Consider the following 16,635-nt stretch of genomic DNA (forward strand, 5'->3'; position numbering starts at 1 on the left):
ATAACATCTGTTGGTCCATTAGGTAAAGTAACTTTATTATTGAAGTTTTCTTCAAGTGCCTCCATAAGAGCTTCAGCATAAAAATTTTCTAAACTGAATATTGAGGCTTCTTACCGGTCTGTGTTCTTTTTGCGAAAAGAAACTCAAAAAGTGCGCTTATAATGACCAATGGCAAATGAAATCATTCATATAAACATTCATTCATAATAAAAAATGAGAATACTATAAGTAACTGAAAGTGAAATGACACATTAAAATGTAGCATATGCTCTGACATACAATGATTTTCCGTGGGATCCGGTGTCAGTATTTTCCCATAGTTAAGTATAATTAAAGGCCATGCGGAGAGAGAGCGACAGAGTGGTTGTTTACTTATTGATGCTAAGCCTGAAGTTGGGACGCTGCACATAAAAGCAGGTTAAGTGGCACTGAACACACAGCTGGTGGTAAAAGACAGCATGCAGTCCTCTGTCTCTCTGACTTGTCTGACTTCGTCTCGGCCTGACAAGACAGCTCGACACATTTATATCTCTGTCTCTTCACTCTCCCTCTGTGGTTGCACACCTGAGGCGCAGATTGAGTTTCACTGACCTCCTATCTCTTCCATAATAAACTCCTTTCCTTTCAGCCCACCAGTATTTCTCTCCATGTCAGTCTCATCTCTCTCACCCCCCCCACCCCCTCCTCCCTCCCTGTAGCCTATTTTGTGAACCAGAAAGAGGGGGCTGATTGGGTTTCTCTCCTCTACAGACTGGCTTATGTGCACCTGTCTCCCTCACAGTGGCCTAGACTTTAGGAGGGTCAGGTTGCTTTGAGCCAGCAGCATTCAGTCCAGGTCACAGACGACAAGACCTGGTTACACCGTAGCTACAATATCTCAACTGTACAATATTTATTACTTTCTTCTATATTAGTGCACAGTATGAATTCAGTGTGAGTCACGTCAGCTAAGCTACAGGTGCGCTCAATGATTGTTTGGTCTATTCATAACGGGTTACAACCTGTGGCCACATGAACTCCATCGCAGCACCTGACCATACAGTCCCAACTGTGGAAGCCCCATTGAGTGTAATTATCTGTAATTTTCTCCTTTGTGTGCCCTCCGCCTGCATTTGATGTCCTTTGCAGTGATTCCTTCTCTTATTATTTATCAAACGCCTGCTTTGTTTTCATGTGTTTTCTTTTCCAAGGCTGTCTGTCATCATTGGGTTGACCTCCTGACCCCTTTCTTGATGAAGCAACATGCATATTTAGATCTTTAATAGGCTGAAAATAGAGGCCAACCAACCCACATGTCTCTCCGTCTCCATCTTATGAATGAAATGGATGAAACCTCATTGTACATGGGCTCCTGTTGTATACATGAACACATTTTATACAAGTGTACCTTCTTTTTAATGATCTGCCCTATAAAAAAGATATCTTATCACATCTAGAACAGAGATAAATACTGAAAGGTAGCCTTTTTTATGTTCTGTCCTAGATTTATCTTCGCTGACAGATTTAATTAATATTTTAGAGGGAGGATATTGTAATCCCAAAAGAGACATGTGCATTACAAGAGGGAGTATGAGGTGCCAAAACAAATCTGATCACTCCCATCTTTTCTTGGGCTAAAACATGAAGTTGTTATACTTGTTGTGGGGCAAGAAAGCTGTCAAAACCTCATAGCTATTTCTGATCATGCAGGTTTAGTAGGTCTCTTGCCATTCAAGCTCTGGCGCAGTGCACATTTCATTTCCGGCCCCTGCTTAGTTTTCCTGAAACTGGACGCCGGGGCTGATTAATAAAACATCCTTTGTGTGCTGCTGGCTGATCACCGGAGCCCTTTCAGCTGTATAAGTGGTGAAAGGCGACATAATCTCCCCAGAACAAGATCTGGACTGAGATTGAGAGCCACAAACAACACAGACAGACACACGGCAGAGGGACCTCAAAAAGACCCTGGACCAACATGTTAAAACCCGAGCAGCACGGTGAGCTCCTGCTACACGACTCCCCGCCAGTCTTCGGGAAGCCGTGGTACTGGCAGCGCAGCAGCAGCACCATGGAGAGCACCCGCAGCCTGGCGCAGGTCATCATGGAGATGCGCGACGAAATCAAGAAGCTGGAGGCAGAGAACCGCGAGCTGCGGGGAGACTACGGTCGGCGGTCATTTGGGGCCATGCCAGGGGAAGCAAGCACGGTGTCTTCAGGACCAGAGCAGCGAGCGGGAATGGAGGAAAACCCTTATGTGAACCTGAGACGAAATGCGTCTGCGCCGGTCCTGGAGCTGGAGGGACAATATAAGGGTAAGAGGAAAGGTGGTTGCGTTCAAGTCTGTGGTTTTACTACTTCGTTGGACATCTAAAGTTATAAGACACATAAATACAGCACCTGAAAAAGAGATTTAATGCACAATGTCTGCTGTAAAGTAAGATGGTTGTAAAAAAGTAGACATATTTAACCAAACTCATGTATTCTTCATTTCATTTCATTTCCCACTACACTAAAACCATGAGTAAACGAATGGAGAATTTCATGAAGTTATAGGGAGGCACACAAGAGATACTTAAAAAAAGATACTTTGACTTTTAGTGTCTAGTGTAGATTAAGCTCAAAAACCACTGGATCCTGTATTTCCCATAATGCAACTCAATAGATTATTTTGTTAGACCACTCCCTGCCAGGTGAATGTCCACTCTTTTAAATTTCTTTAACATACTCAGTTTGTAACGCAGGCATTCTGTTCAAAATTTGAAGTCTCAAGCCTGTTTTCACAGGTAAAGTTAACTGAGCTTCATGAGTAAAATTAGTGGAGTGACCCTTTAATTGACCCTTTTGACATTTTATTTTGATAGAAATTCACTTCTTATTCACAGAAATGAGTTTTCTCTCTGTTTCTATTCAATAATCCATCACAATGTGTCATGTTACTGTCATTTCACAGAGAACACTGTCATGACTGTCCGAAGGTACTCCATAAGCTCCAACCTGTCTGGGGTGACCATGAAAGAGGGAATGACTGACAGGGTGCGGCAGAGTGACTCTGGATGGGGAAGACTACAAGAGGAAATCCAGCATGGGAATGGCATCTTTGCTAACTCCGCCAGAGGAGAAGTGGGAAAAGTTACCAACAGGCATTCCCTGCAGGAATACGTACACAAAAACAGGTACAGACAGGCCTATCACGTACTTTTGATATATAAACATTGTTAATGTTAGGCTTGACCTTTGAGCTTTGAGGTTATAATGCTCTTCTGGTTTATTTGACCCTCCAGGGCCAAGGTAAAAACTGTCACATTCCTTCTACCTGTGGATGACATTTACACCAACCGGCCAGTTCTCACCAAGCCCCAGGAGGAGCCTAAAATCACTGAGTTGGCTTCCATCACTGAAACTGATTCTTGAGAGAAGCAGCGGAAGGACTTTTAAAGACTTTGGATGTGGCCACGGGACAAAATGTAGACACGAATTGAGCCTCTTGTGACCTGAAACAGGTTAGCCTCTTCATCTAGGTCAATGTAGATTGGTGCTCTTACTGAGTGAGCCAGCAGACCGATTTTATCACACCTGACCACACAAACAGAAGACTCTGGTTACAGGTGTTGTTTTCATCTAGCCATGGCAATCCAGGCCCCTGGTCAACAGTGATGAGACACGGGCCCCTCTGCAGCGAGGATCAGATGTCTGGACTCCTCTCTCAACCCAGGCTGTTGTTTTGGAGTGAGACACACACCTGCAGGTGACGGCCCTTTTACGGACCATTGTGGTCACTGATTCTGGCCTCGTGAGCAACACCAGACTCATTATTTATTCATCCTTGTTCATTTTCTCATTGTAAACTGAAATGCGGCCTGCGTGTGTGTTTAAACACATGACCTGTTTCTTGACAGTATTCCCAAAGAGTGTATTTTTTTAATCTGAATCATTTGCTTTCATGTATGGAAGGCTCCTTATAAATAAACCAGTGTTTGAATATCAAAGTAAAGCACCTTTAACAGTCATTGTAAGGTATTACCTGTGACATATGCAGTGTTTATGAACTGTTTTGACAAATCTTAAGATCCTCATTTATTTTTATCATTATATTGTACTGTTGTCCTCATTGTGGGGAGGTTTTCATAAAATAAAATAAAAAACAAGAATAATATAGTGGTATGACATTAAAGTGTTGATAATACAGCTGCATTTTCCAACTAGTAAAAAGCAGCACTAATAAAAAGTTGTCTTTTGAAGTTCACATTTGCTGAATTAATGCATTTCCCAGTGTTTTTGTATTAGCTTGCACACCAAGGAAGGCATCAGCCAAATTGTTGCTTATGCTAGCAAATTAACTTCAAAAGACTGCTTTTTACCCTGAGTGCAAACCAGTTTACCTTTAACTGGATGTTGCAGATTTTTCTGGTTTAAATGGAACAGGTACACAAGGGTGAGTATTGTGATCCTTCACTTCTTAACTGAATCAGATTACATTGTTAGTTAGTAAACTCATAGGATTTATTTGTAGCAAATCACTGACACATAAATTATTTAGTAACAGATACAAGCAAAACATATACTGTCAACTTTATAACATAACATTTGATCTGCGACATTGAAAGTATCACACATTAACACAAAGGAGACATTTAGTCTGCACTATACTCACAATGCAGAGAATGCTGCTGGCTAATCTAACACAGTTTTTTCAATGGATGTTGTTCAGCAGCAAAGCCACTTAAATACATGGCACCTTGGTTGATAAATCATTTATCTATCCTATTCCCAGCTCACAAGACCACACAGAACCTGGTTCGGGTGTGTTTGTTATGACAGTTGGTTTCCATAGCAGCAGTAATTGAGTGTTGTTCCTCAGTGTCCACGTGGCTGTCGATGTGTATTCTATCGACATTTTTCTTTGTGTTTTTGACCTCAGTTTGGCCAAATTCATCGGTATCTTTTAACTGGTCCAGAGATCCATCCTCCAACTGATCGTCTGTGTGCAGGCTTCCGTAGCTCTCTGAGTCCCGGGGCTTGATAGCTGGGCAGGTCTGGGGATCAGACATATGTGATGTCGGTGGGGGTTCACTCAGGCTGTCTCCATATTTCATAGGGATCAAGCAAAGGTCATCCCTGTGCTGCCGCTGAACAGCTACGTCAGAGTAAGAGAGGGAAAGAGAACAATCATGTAGTGCTGATAAAAACTACACAACATTGCCAATTGAATGTCCATGTTCTCAAGTTTAAGGACAAAGAGTAAGTCATTAGAAACAGAATTAGAGTGATTTGTCAGACAGCAAACACACCTGGTCTTTGGATTCCTGCTTCTAAATCTGAGAGACCCATGATCTGCTGCTCGCTGACCCCCAGGTTCCTTTCAAGAAAGTAAGTGGTCATCCTGCCCTTCCCCTTCACCTCGATCTCACCTCGCTTCTGGATAACAAAGCCTTTATTCTTCAGAGCACTGAGAAACATGGACAACAGAGGATGTGGAGATAAAAGGGGTTAACAAGTAAGACAGCATCACAGGGTTCACAGGATATGTCCGAATGTGTGTGTGAATTCATTTGTTTTCATGCATAAATGTGTCTGTCCTCACTCATAGACGGTCGGGCTCAGATGGATCTTGTCGGGGAGGCCGTGACTCTCCATACGAGAGGCAGTGTTGACGGTGTCTCCAAACAGACAGTAGCGAGGCATCTTCTCTCCAACTACACCTGCCAGTACGGGACCACTGTGGAGACCCACACGGATCTAAATGCAACAAGCCATATAACAGATGCTGTATAAGAAAGAAATCCATGTAAATAAACTTAAAAAAACATGTATTAAATTTGCCTCAGTCTTTTAGACCGCAAAATATCAACACACACACTACTGGTCCAAAGTCTATCAGAGGTAAAAAAAAAAACTTCAGAGTTTAAAAAAGGTGTCCAGCTCTTTTGCTGGATCCAGAGTTGGCAACTTGCACACTCCACAGCATTTTACAGAGCCATGCAATACCCTGTGGTCTACGCCTAGTTGGTCAGGGGTTCATACTACAGCAAGATAATGATCCACAACATACCTCCAGACTGTGTCTGAACTAACTGAGGATGAACTGGACAGACGGGTGAAAGCAAAGCAACCTGAAAATGCAGTACATTTGTGGGAACTTCTGCAACAGCGTTGGGAAGAACTTTCCGAACAATATTTGACTTCATTTGTACAAACTGTGTGTTTGGCTGTTATATCTACAAAAAGTAGCTACTTTGATGAGTTAAAAATTTGGATTATATTTTGCTAAACAAAGACATTTCATAATTTCTTTTTCTTTTTTTTTTTTATCTACAATTGTTTATTTGTGCTATGCTTTAATTTCAATATTGAGACATTAAACTACGTAAATTTAAAAAATTTAAGTGTTTTAAAATTTTTTGACTGGAAGTATATATTTCAGCAATGTAGTGAAAGCACTCCAGTACCTGAATGGGCCCTCCTGTCACAGGGTTAATCACCTCTCTGGCAGCCAAAATCATACCGAGGGCAAAGTTGGCGACCCTCTCAGCATGGCTAGAGACAGGTATGGGAACCCCACCTACCACCATGTAGGCATCCCCTATGGTCTCAACCTGGGAAACAAATACATTTGAGGTCTCCCATTATACCGGGGATTGCCAAGTTTAGTCAGATCAAATTATTCAAAAAATAAATTTCTTCCATCTGTAACTGAGATAAAAAACAAATTTACAAATATTTGTTCCTGTAACATGAAAAGGGTCAAATCTGTTGTGTGTACCTTGTAAACATTATGCACAGTTGTGAGTCGGTCAAATCGGAGGTACATGGAGTTAAGCATGAGGACGATTTGGATGGGTTCACACATGGAACAGATATTAGTGAAGGTCACCACATCACTGAACAGTATGGTGCACTCTTTGAATTCTCCTATAGGATACACAAACACATAGACACACAGAAGTTATATTAGATAGAGTTATAAACATGAACACTCTGATTATTCAATATTAAGGCTTTGCATTCCATTAACCTGCTTCTACTGTCTTGCCCTCTTTCAGCTGATTGGCTACATGCTTGGGCAACATGGCATACAGCAAGTTCTCCGTCTTTCTCCTCTCCTCCTCCAGGTGTTGAGACAGGAGGCGGAGCTCCTCCTTCTTCCTCTCCAACTGATTGGACAACTCGATTTCGGCCAGTCGCTGCTGATTAAGCAGGATGAGGTCGCGGGTGACGTCATGGGGGGCGATGTCAGAAATGTGCATGTCTCGCTCCTCCAGCTCCTGAAGGCTTCTTAGCAGAGGAGATGCTTGATAGAGCATACAGTCGAGAGAGGGCATCCAGATCATCTGACCTACGAGGAGAAAACATGAATAGTGTATCCATCTGGTTAAGGTAGACAGTATATAGAGTCAGATTTTTTTTGTCCTCTACCTCTTAACTGCAGCATGGGTCTGTTGTTCCACACCTCAGGCATCATGTCCCTGATTGTCTGCAGCACAAAGTGGCTGTTGATGAACTTCCTGATGCTCGAGATGGTGAAGGTGACCTCAGGATGCACAATGCTGAAGTACTGGTTCAGGTGGATGCTCATATTCTGGAGCCCAGGGACGATCCTCTGGAGATTTACCCCGGCCTGGTGCACCACCAGCTGCCTCAGACACCACCAGGATCACTCCAGTTAATTTGACTGAATTATTTTCCAGACATGCAAAACCCTGCTAATACATTGTATTTTTAAGTTAAATTTGGTCTTTTGTACCTGCTCATCGAAGACTATATGGAATGGGAAAGCTTGGCAGAAAGTCTTCAGATCAATGTTAAGGGTCATAGGATACACTGGCTCAAAACCCCTCAACAGTTTTCCTGGGTGGTGAAACAAACAGTGGAAAGACACACATGTAAAGGTTTTTTCTTTTTGCTTTTGGCTGTCATGGGTACAAAGCACAAAACATTCCAGTTATGGTGTGTGATGTAGCATCTGACTACTGCCTGAGCCTGTTGCTCCAAGGGTTGTGTGTGTGTGTCTGAACTGTACCTTTCCCAAGGCGGACCAGCCCTCTAATTGTCTCCCAGTGACTCCTGCACATGGAGAAACTGACACTGGATCTCTTTTGATGGAGGGGCTGAGGACACGGAGAGGAAGGAGTCAGAATTTGTTTACTGGCATGGTTTATTTTCCCCCACAGATTGCTCACAGAGAAAGAAGACACTACAATCAAGTACACAGATAGCCTTTATAGAATAGCTTTACAGGATAATGTTTGCTTTTTTACATCAACACCCTGTCTCACAGATTATTAATCTAACCTCTTTAATCCAGATCATAGCATTGTGTCTGTTAGCCAAAGTTTGGATGGATTGGGTCCTTGGAAAAGCCCCAGTTTTACTGCTGGACTTGGCTTCAGTAGCTGGCCACTGTGTTACCAAGAAAACCACATGCTCTTTCTTCCCAGTTCTTTCCAGTTCCTCCAGCTGGTTGACAATTTCCATTGATATCTCACTGTTGAAAAAGTCTTTAGCAACAGCTCCAATAATACCTGCAGGAGACAATGTTGTTACTTGACTCAGTTGGCGTATGTATGATAATAGTGCAAGAACAGATGTTTTACTAGATGTTTGTAGTACCAGGAACAATGTGGCAGAGCCCTCTGCGGTCTGAGTAATAGTGGAGAAGCATTGTACCATCAGGGTTCCTCTCCACCCGAAATGATGGCGCATTCATTTCCTGCAGGAATCAAACAATCAGCAATACAGATTTTTTCTACTCGTTGCAACAACAATACATTCAAAACAAGAGACATATAGACAGAAAGCAGACATGGGAGCAGGCACCTTGTAGGAGAGGGCGAGGTAGCTGTGAAGTGCATCTAAATTCTCAGTGAATTCAAATAAATTTCCTCCAAGAGTCCGGAGCATGTGGTCATAGCCTGAGCGTTTGCAAAACTCGAAAAAATATTCTCCGAACTGCCTCAAGACAACTTCTGGCTTCACTCCTGCCAAAAAACAAGAGCAGTATAACCATCGAATATACAGTAATGAATTAATTTGGAAAATTGTTATTTTTATATTGGTTTCCAATTTTAAAAAGTACATTTTGAAATATTATTCAAATAGGTCAGGATTTACCCAGCAGCTTGCAGGCTTCTGCTACTAACTGCATGGTGATTTCATCTTTATAGCTTTCATATGTCAAGAACGTGTCCTGGACCCCAGCTTCATCCCTGTACATGACGATGATGATTATTATTTTGGGAAAAGAGGTGTTCTAAGCAGAAAAACAGCAAAACTGGCGTAGAAATGCTGTTTTGTTGATTTAGATGTTTAATTATTTACCAATTCTTACTCAAAGTAACCCGCAGTGATTTTTTTGATCAAGTATAAAAAAATACGTCGATAAAAGAGATTTCTCTTACCTGAGCTTGAGCCATGTCTCCTCGCCAAACTTTTCAACTACCAGCGATTTCAAACAGGTGTTAATAAATCCATACTGTCAGGAAATAAAAGGGAAGCTTTCAAACAGGGTGGTGTTGAATTCTGGTGAAATGTTACTATTTATAATACAAACAAAAATTCTGTAAAAGCAGCATACCATATCTCCCAGTATCTCCACCAGACACTTTTCCCGTCAGGGCATCTCCGTCATATCGCTCTTTCTGCGCAGCAAATAAACCCTCACTGACTGTAAGAAAAGTATGAAAGCTTCACAGAACAGTCACAGTGTCTGGGACCAACACAACCTGAGACACATGGAGACAAAAAGTCCAGAGCTGACGGAGCTGTCCAGTCCAGTCTGGTGCTGAAATCAATGATTTGCCCTGCAGTGTTGGCGGGAGACGCGTTCATTTCATCTGCAGCTCATGGTGCTGTATAAGGACAGGCCTGACAAATACTGTGCCGCTTGAGTACAGTGTGATATACAGAAAAGTCACGGTTAACTTCTTCCTCAGTAGCAGCTTCACTAGAGCATTTTTTTAAAATTTTTTTTACTTGACTGTTAGGCCTGTAGTGTTTTTTATTTGCATAATTTAAAATATTACTTTACTGACGCATATTCTCGCCGAGCATATGGACTGAAAGGAATCTATAATGTTTTATTAATGTATTGTTTATTTATATTTATGTGAAATCAGAATTTTTAACCCTCATCCTACCAATATATTTAACATACAAGGACTAACGACTGGGGACCCCAAGAATAAACTACTGTAAGTAACAATCGTCAGAGCAAAATGTTAACTTATTTCTTCTCAAGACATTATTAGTTATGCAATTAATGTCACCTGGAAAAAAACTGATTATTGTTTCAGGAAAGTTATAGTTAATTTGCATATTATGTAAAAGGAAAATATAAACTTTTCTTTAATACATATTGCAGCTTTTATCCCAAGTACAATCTTTCCACAAATCCTTCAAAATGACTGACAGAGAGCCCCTTCCCACCCAAACTGTGTGATACTTTAAATTAGGAGCCATGGCAAACATGAAATCAGTAAATAGTTTCATCTATTTAAACTGCAGAGGCAGAATTGGGTGCTTTTGACTTCGGTCCCCCAGGACCCCAATACACTGGTATTTTTAAAAAAAAAGCACTGATAAAAACAGAAACAGAAAACAATGATATGAAGTCATTATGAACAAATTGATTGACAAAGTCATGAAAAATTGGAATGATAGAGTAAAGAACCTGTGACATAGGACAAGTATAGCTCTGGGGTCTGCAGGTACCCAAATCAGTAGGATTAACAAGACCGTTAGGACAGGCTTAGGACAAATAAGATAAACAGGGTTGTTAGGATAATACTAAGATAGATAAATCATTAAGATAAATCTGACACTCAACATTTAACAAAGAAAAAGTATAGTATACTTTATATTAATAACAATTCATCAAATATGTCATAAGAACAAGTAAAAAAGTAACATATCAGAGGAATCAAAAGAGATCAGACATGATTAAAAGCAGAGTAAACAGTTAAAGTTATTCCTTTGATTTGGTTCAAAGTACCGACTTGGATTACTGTTTACTTGCATGTAAATACTTTTTTGTTTAAAATGATGTGATAAGGCCAAATACAGTCTGAAGATTTGAGTGGTTACACAGTTATTGAGAATTTATTTTCAGGTCGTTGTGATCTTATTGAAGTCTGATGTCTGCTGATGTCATGGCAGCGGTCCGTGGCTCCAGCATCAAAAGCAGATAAGACACGTATGACAAAGAAGAGCAGCTCAAACACAACCCAGCAGGGTACAGGTAGAAGGGAACACTGGATCATGGGAATATCTTCAAAAATGAAACCCACTACTGTGTGTTAAGGCTGGTTGCCAGTGCAATATATGATCCATTTATTCAGAAACACAGAAATACTGTAGTAATATGCAAACATACATGTTTTTTATTCTGAGAAAAATACACTCAAAAATATCATGATTGTCAAAAAGTAACAAAATCGTCCTAGAAATAATTGTAAACTTCTAAAAATATTATGATCATAACACTCCACATGTGCACACACGTATTAACAGTCTGCAGCATCAGGGGGGATTCAGTTGTTTTATCCAAATGCAGTAGAATATATATATATTTTTTAGGTCCTTCAGCATATCATTGGGTTAATCAAACTGCAGAAATATGTATCAAACTACTTCATTGCTGTCATTTTTCTTTATACTACAATGCCTTATAGAAGTTGAGAATCTGTACATATCATCAAACAGCCCATTAATGGTTTAGCACCATTAATGTTTTTTTTTCTCCCGAGGAAACCACAAATTTTGTTTAATTTTGTGGTATTCATCTTTGTCCAATACAATTTTTTTCCATGCCTGGAAAACTACATGAAAAACTAAAATATCTGGCTTTCCCAGTGCTCTTCAGTTACACAGACAGCTAAGCTGTTGTCTGTTGGACTTTTATGCCCTCTGCTGGTAGAAAATGTAAACATCAGTAAAAAACAAAACAAAACAACAACAACAAAAAACATGCACCATGAATAAAAAGTAAAGTCACTTTTGTATATAAAGCCTCCTCTTTCTTTGAACCATTCTGAATATTCATCTGACATGAAGGTGACAGGGAGCAAAGAGATCAGATAATTTACTTTGTTTTGATAAAATGCACTTAAGTGACTGGTAGATTATTTTTGTTTCAAAATGTACAGTCTTACGAGATGTGTTAGAGTGTTCCTAATACAATAAAAAAACTGAAGGAACTCAAGGTGTCAAAAGTCATGGTAGTCTGCCAAGTTCCTGCAGTGTTTATCAGTCAGTGGCTGTGCTGATGTTGAAATGATGGCCATAGGTAGGTAGTAGGCAGCAACAAGCTTAATGTTACTTGCTGTGTGAGTTTCAGGTCCGTAATGAAGTCTGCAGAGCTTTCATGTCCCTCAGCAGCCTCAGATTCCTCTTGCTTCTTTCTCCTGGTTTAAGTTTGAGTGCTCCAGAAGCGCGACCTCTAGTGGACACTGTTGTAGTCACTCTCACCTCATTCCTACTGCCCCGCCTCGTACTTGCTTCCTTTCTTAACTTCTTTATCTAGAAGAGAGACAGGAAAACGTAAAGAACAGGAGTCACAAAAGCAAATATTTATCCTTTTGGACTTTGTTTGCTTTGTGTGTGAACTGAATTGTTTTTGTGTAAACACCAACCTGTGTTTTGTGTTTGTATAGCTTACTGATCTGCTCTCCTTTCCTCTCCATTTTCAGAAGCAGCCCCTCTTGCTCCCTCTGAAGCTCTTTTCTTTCCTGTTCAGTCACACTGTACTCCAACTGCCTCATCAGCTCATCCTGCTCTCTGCAACACACACACACACACACGCAATAACTTTTCACACCATTTGTAAAATCTGTAACAAATCACTCCTAATCGAGCTCATATGATAACTGCACTCACATGCTCATAAGTCGGAGCTCCTCCTGTAGTGCCTGCAGAAGCTCTGATAGCTCCTCCCCACTGGTGGAGGAGGAAGAAGAGGAGCTGTCTGAATGTCTGCGGCTGCCTGTCTCAGAGCTGTTTGGGTTGTTCAAGAGGACACGGTTGTTGCAAAGGTGCGGCTGGTGTCGCTTCAGGAGAGACAGAACTGACTGGACGTTTGCTCTGACAGAGTGGCTGCAGCCTACTGACTGAAAGTCAGGAAGGAAAAGAGAAAGAGTCAAAAAGGCAGCCAGTGTGAGGAACGTGCAGCATTAAAAACTATAATACATAATGAATTTGCAAAGGCATGTATGTTCGTACTACCGTTCCAGTCACAAAAGGTACATCTCTGAGGCTCAATCTGTAGTGTGGCTGTGTGTAGGATGACTGCTGGGGTGAAGATTTCTGGAAGGTCAACATGAACGATCATAAGATCTTCAAGAAAGTGCCATGTTTTTATTTCTGATTAATCTATTATACGTTTTGATTCAATGATTGATCATTTACTCTATAAACTGTTTAAAAACTATGATAAACGCCCATCATAAGTTGCCAAAGCTTAAAATGATGGATTCCAATTGACTATTTGTTCTGAACAACAACTATTAAACCAAAGTATTTACTATATAGTGAGAGAGAATACCATGTAAGAATTGCATTCTAGTTGAATCCATTTAACTTCCTGCTTAATTCAATGACATTCACAGATGTGTAACACTGTGCAAAAGCACACAATTCCAGCCATTTTCTATTTTGTGTTCAAACTTTAACTTATAAAGAGGGAAAGGAACATTGCTAGTGTGCTTAAACAGAAGTAAAACCTCAAACATGTGAAGGTCTTTACCTTTGAATTACACTTCCTGTCTTTGGACTGTGTGCTGGACAGGCAGGGTGACACTGATCGCAGCAGGATCCGGTTGGCCTCCAAACCTGTCTGTAACTGAGGAACGCAGAGTGCACACACATTTCAATATTTACATTTATTCATTTAGTATACAGTATGTAAAACAATACACTATAGTTCCTTTTAAATACTGTAAGCAACATTGCAAGCTGACAATAGTGAGTACACCGATAAAATAGTAGCTAAAAACAAAATACACAATTCTGTTTACCTGGTTAGCTTTATCCTGGACCAGTTTTCTCTGGTACTCCTCCTCCTGTAGTTTCATCTCTAGCTCCTGAATCTTAACCTGGCACATTCACACACAGATTTATCATATGGAGACTGACTTTATGCTGTCTTTTGACAATATGCTCTTCCTTATGACAGAGAGAAGAGCATGGGACAGAGGCATCTCAGTAGTTAAGGTTATTATGGGTTTTTACACTATTTCTCTACCTGACATTTGACCGTGTTCTTATGTGTACCTCAGCTTGGTTCTGTGTGCGTGTCAGCCTGAGATACTCCTGCTCCAGTCGCTCCAGCTTCTCCAACTGGGCATGCTCTGACACTGTGCCAGGTTGTTGATCAGCTGACCTGACTGTCTCCATGGAAACCTTAAAGTGTGGGGAACAATTAATACAAATTTACTCACGCACATAGAGCTGCAATGATAAGTTGATTGATGGATTAGTCAGTTGTCAGAGATGAATCAGCAACTAGTTTGATAATCGAACAATCTTTTTAGTCATTAAAAAAAAAAATCAAGCAAAAATGACAAATATTAATCAGCTTCTCAAATGTGAGGATTTGATGCTTTTCTGTGTCATACATGACAGTAAACTGCATATCTTTAGATTTTGTTGCTCAGACAAAACAAGACATTTGAAGATGTCACTATGAGCTCTAAGAAACTGGCTTTTTTCACTCATTGTACTCATTACAGTAATTGTTAGAAAATATTCAGCAATAGAAATAATCATTAGTTGCTGCCCCACATGCACACTAACAAGCCCTTTCCTCAACAACATTGCATTTATGCATGGGTATTTATATGTATTTTATAGAAAGACTGAACACTGTTACACTGAACACTGGGTTAACCTGCTGTTTGAGCAGACTCGTCCTGTCTGCCTTAGCATTGCGCAACATCCTCCTCATGTGATCCAACTGTCGCTCCAACTTCACACAGCGAGACTCTGCAGCCGCAAGGTGGGTGATCAACACTGTGGAGGAAAATAAAGGGACACCAACATGTAGGATAAAGATACGGAGAAAAAAATAACATGATGAAAGAAAATTGGAAAATATAACAACATAAGCTAAAAAGTTATGACATTATGTATCATTATATCCTATTCATATACTCACCTTGGTTGCAGTTGGACCCGTCACTTGTCTCTCTCCTTGTGTCTGTCTGATTATTTAAGACTCTCTGTGTCATTTTATCACTCTGTAAATGTGTGTGTGATGCATCTTTCCCCATACTGCGCAGACTGAGCTCTTCGTGTCCTTTCTCCAACTCCAACCTCCTAATCTTCTCCTGGAGGTTCTTCAAAGCAGATAAGATTGCTACACATGCACACACACAAGCATTGTGAGTGAGAACTTAGTTAGACAAATGCAATAGATATGAGGATATAATGATAGATTTCAAACATATTTAGGGCAGGGTTATAGTCGCAGTGTAATAAGATATGATTTAAAGGTCTGGATGGAAGAGTAAGTCAGTAGGATGAGAGCTCAGAGAGAATGATGTGGAAGAATGAATAGATGTCAATGCAGCTGGGACATTCAAGTAGTGTGGCATCATGTTGCACATGCTGTAACCATGGAGCGCTGAAACACCACAATACCTCAATGGAAACCACACACACACACACACACACACAGAAAGAGATACACAAATTGAAGTTACCTGCACTACTGGTCTCTGGAAAGGCCTTGCTGGGTGATGATGGACGACATGAGTTATGTGTGCGTGTTTGGGGTGTGTGAAGCACAAGTGTGTTGATGAGAGGACGGTGTGCAGGGTATTCCTTATAAGATGGCAATGACAGGCTGTCAGATACAACTCCACTGGGTGGTGGATGGAGCTCCTGCAGAGGACCACAGTTAAATGTTGAACAGCACTCACAATATCTGATATTGTACGCATCAATATCTGCAATATTGATATCTAAATATCTATAATGTATCAGTATTGGAGATCTTGTAGTATAGAGAGCCACCTCACTACGAGCAATAACCAGGAAATGTAGTACAGAGAGTGGGATAAATATAAAATAAAACCTTAAATGCTGTAATTTAATCTAACAGAATGAATAGTTGTCCTGCTCCACTCAAACATAACATATTATGGTGAAAATTCAGTACAACTGTCTATCTGTGCAACATCAGCTGTTCTGAGTTTTAGCAACTGCTGCTAAGTAGCTCTCTGTGCAACCTCTGTGGCCAATATAAACAGCTTTTATTCTTCTTTTCAATTTAAATTTGGCAAAAATCTAGTAAATTACAGCTACCTTCTCCCGCGTAGCATCAACAGCAGATGTTTTTGACAGACTCTCCATTGAAATGCAGCCAATCCAGTCTATGTCGCTGATGCTGAACCAGGGAGTAAAATATGCAAAGTGCGCTTATGTTAGCTTAAAGTAAAATTACAGCCAAGCCCTTTATTATTACGATTGACAGCTTGCTAGCTCCGCGCCGTTTCTACAGCTCCGACTGTGAAAAGAAAACATCACTTGACAAACCACACAATCCAGGGTTTCTACAGGGTTGGAGTGATATTTATTTCAGCTTGTCCCAGGAAACGCGGCGCCGTGTGCGCACGTAGACATCAGCAGTACCGGTGACCCTCTATGACTAAAACAAACGCATCG

General features: G+C 40.7%; 3 protein-coding genes across 3 annotated transcripts; 1 reads left to right on the forward strand and 2 right to left on the reverse strand.

The window, feature by feature from the left end:
• The first annotated feature begins 1,799 nt into the window (after positions 1–1,799).
• LOC137186090 (putative coiled-coil domain-containing protein 195) lies at positions 1,800–4,155 on the forward strand. The gene is made up of 3 exons (XM_067594748.1): positions 1,800–2,291; positions 2,930–3,152; positions 3,261–4,155. Exons 1-3 carry the CDS (start codon positions 1,955–1,957, stop codon positions 3,388–3,390), a joined length of 690 nt encoding a protein of 229 aa, XP_067450849.1. The 5' UTR covers positions 1,800–1,954; the 3' UTR covers positions 3,391–4,155.
• On the reverse strand, positions 4,147–9,389 carry LOC137186862 (guanylate cyclase soluble subunit beta-2-like). The gene is made up of 13 exons (XM_067595894.1): positions 9,375–9,389; positions 9,088–9,226; positions 8,794–8,954; positions 8,587–8,686; positions 8,269–8,498; positions 7,997–8,084; positions 7,721–7,920; positions 7,393–7,609; positions 6,992–7,312; positions 6,740–6,888; positions 6,426–6,572; positions 5,561–5,715; positions 4,147–5,425 (listed from the first exon to the last, which is right to left on the reverse strand). The coding sequence occupies exons 1-13, from the start codon at positions 9,387–9,389 to the stop codon at positions 5,251–5,253; spliced, it is 2,097 nt and encodes a 698-aa protein (XP_067451995.1). The 3' UTR covers positions 4,147–5,250.
• A 744-nt stretch (positions 9,390–10,133) lies between these two features.
• Positions 10,134–16,633, reverse strand: cep57 (centrosomal protein 57). The gene is made up of 11 exons (XM_067594755.1): positions 16,276–16,633; positions 15,672–15,852; positions 15,125–15,325; positions 14,858–14,979; positions 14,242–14,370; positions 13,986–14,063; positions 13,715–13,810; positions 13,195–13,275; positions 12,850–13,079; positions 12,606–12,750; positions 10,134–12,492 (listed from the first exon to the last, which is right to left on the reverse strand). Exons 1-11 carry the CDS (start codon positions 16,321–16,323, stop codon positions 12,307–12,309), a joined length of 1,497 nt encoding a protein of 498 aa, XP_067450856.1. The 5' UTR covers positions 16,324–16,633; the 3' UTR covers positions 10,134–12,306.
• Positions 16,634–16,635: the final 2 nt, after the last annotated feature.

The sequence above is a fragment of the Thunnus thynnus genome, chromosome 7 (assembly GCF_963924715.1).
Source record: "Thunnus thynnus chromosome 7, fThuThy2.1, whole genome shotgun sequence".
NCBI lineage: Eukaryota > Metazoa > Chordata > Actinopteri > Scombriformes > Scombridae > Thunnus > Thunnus thynnus.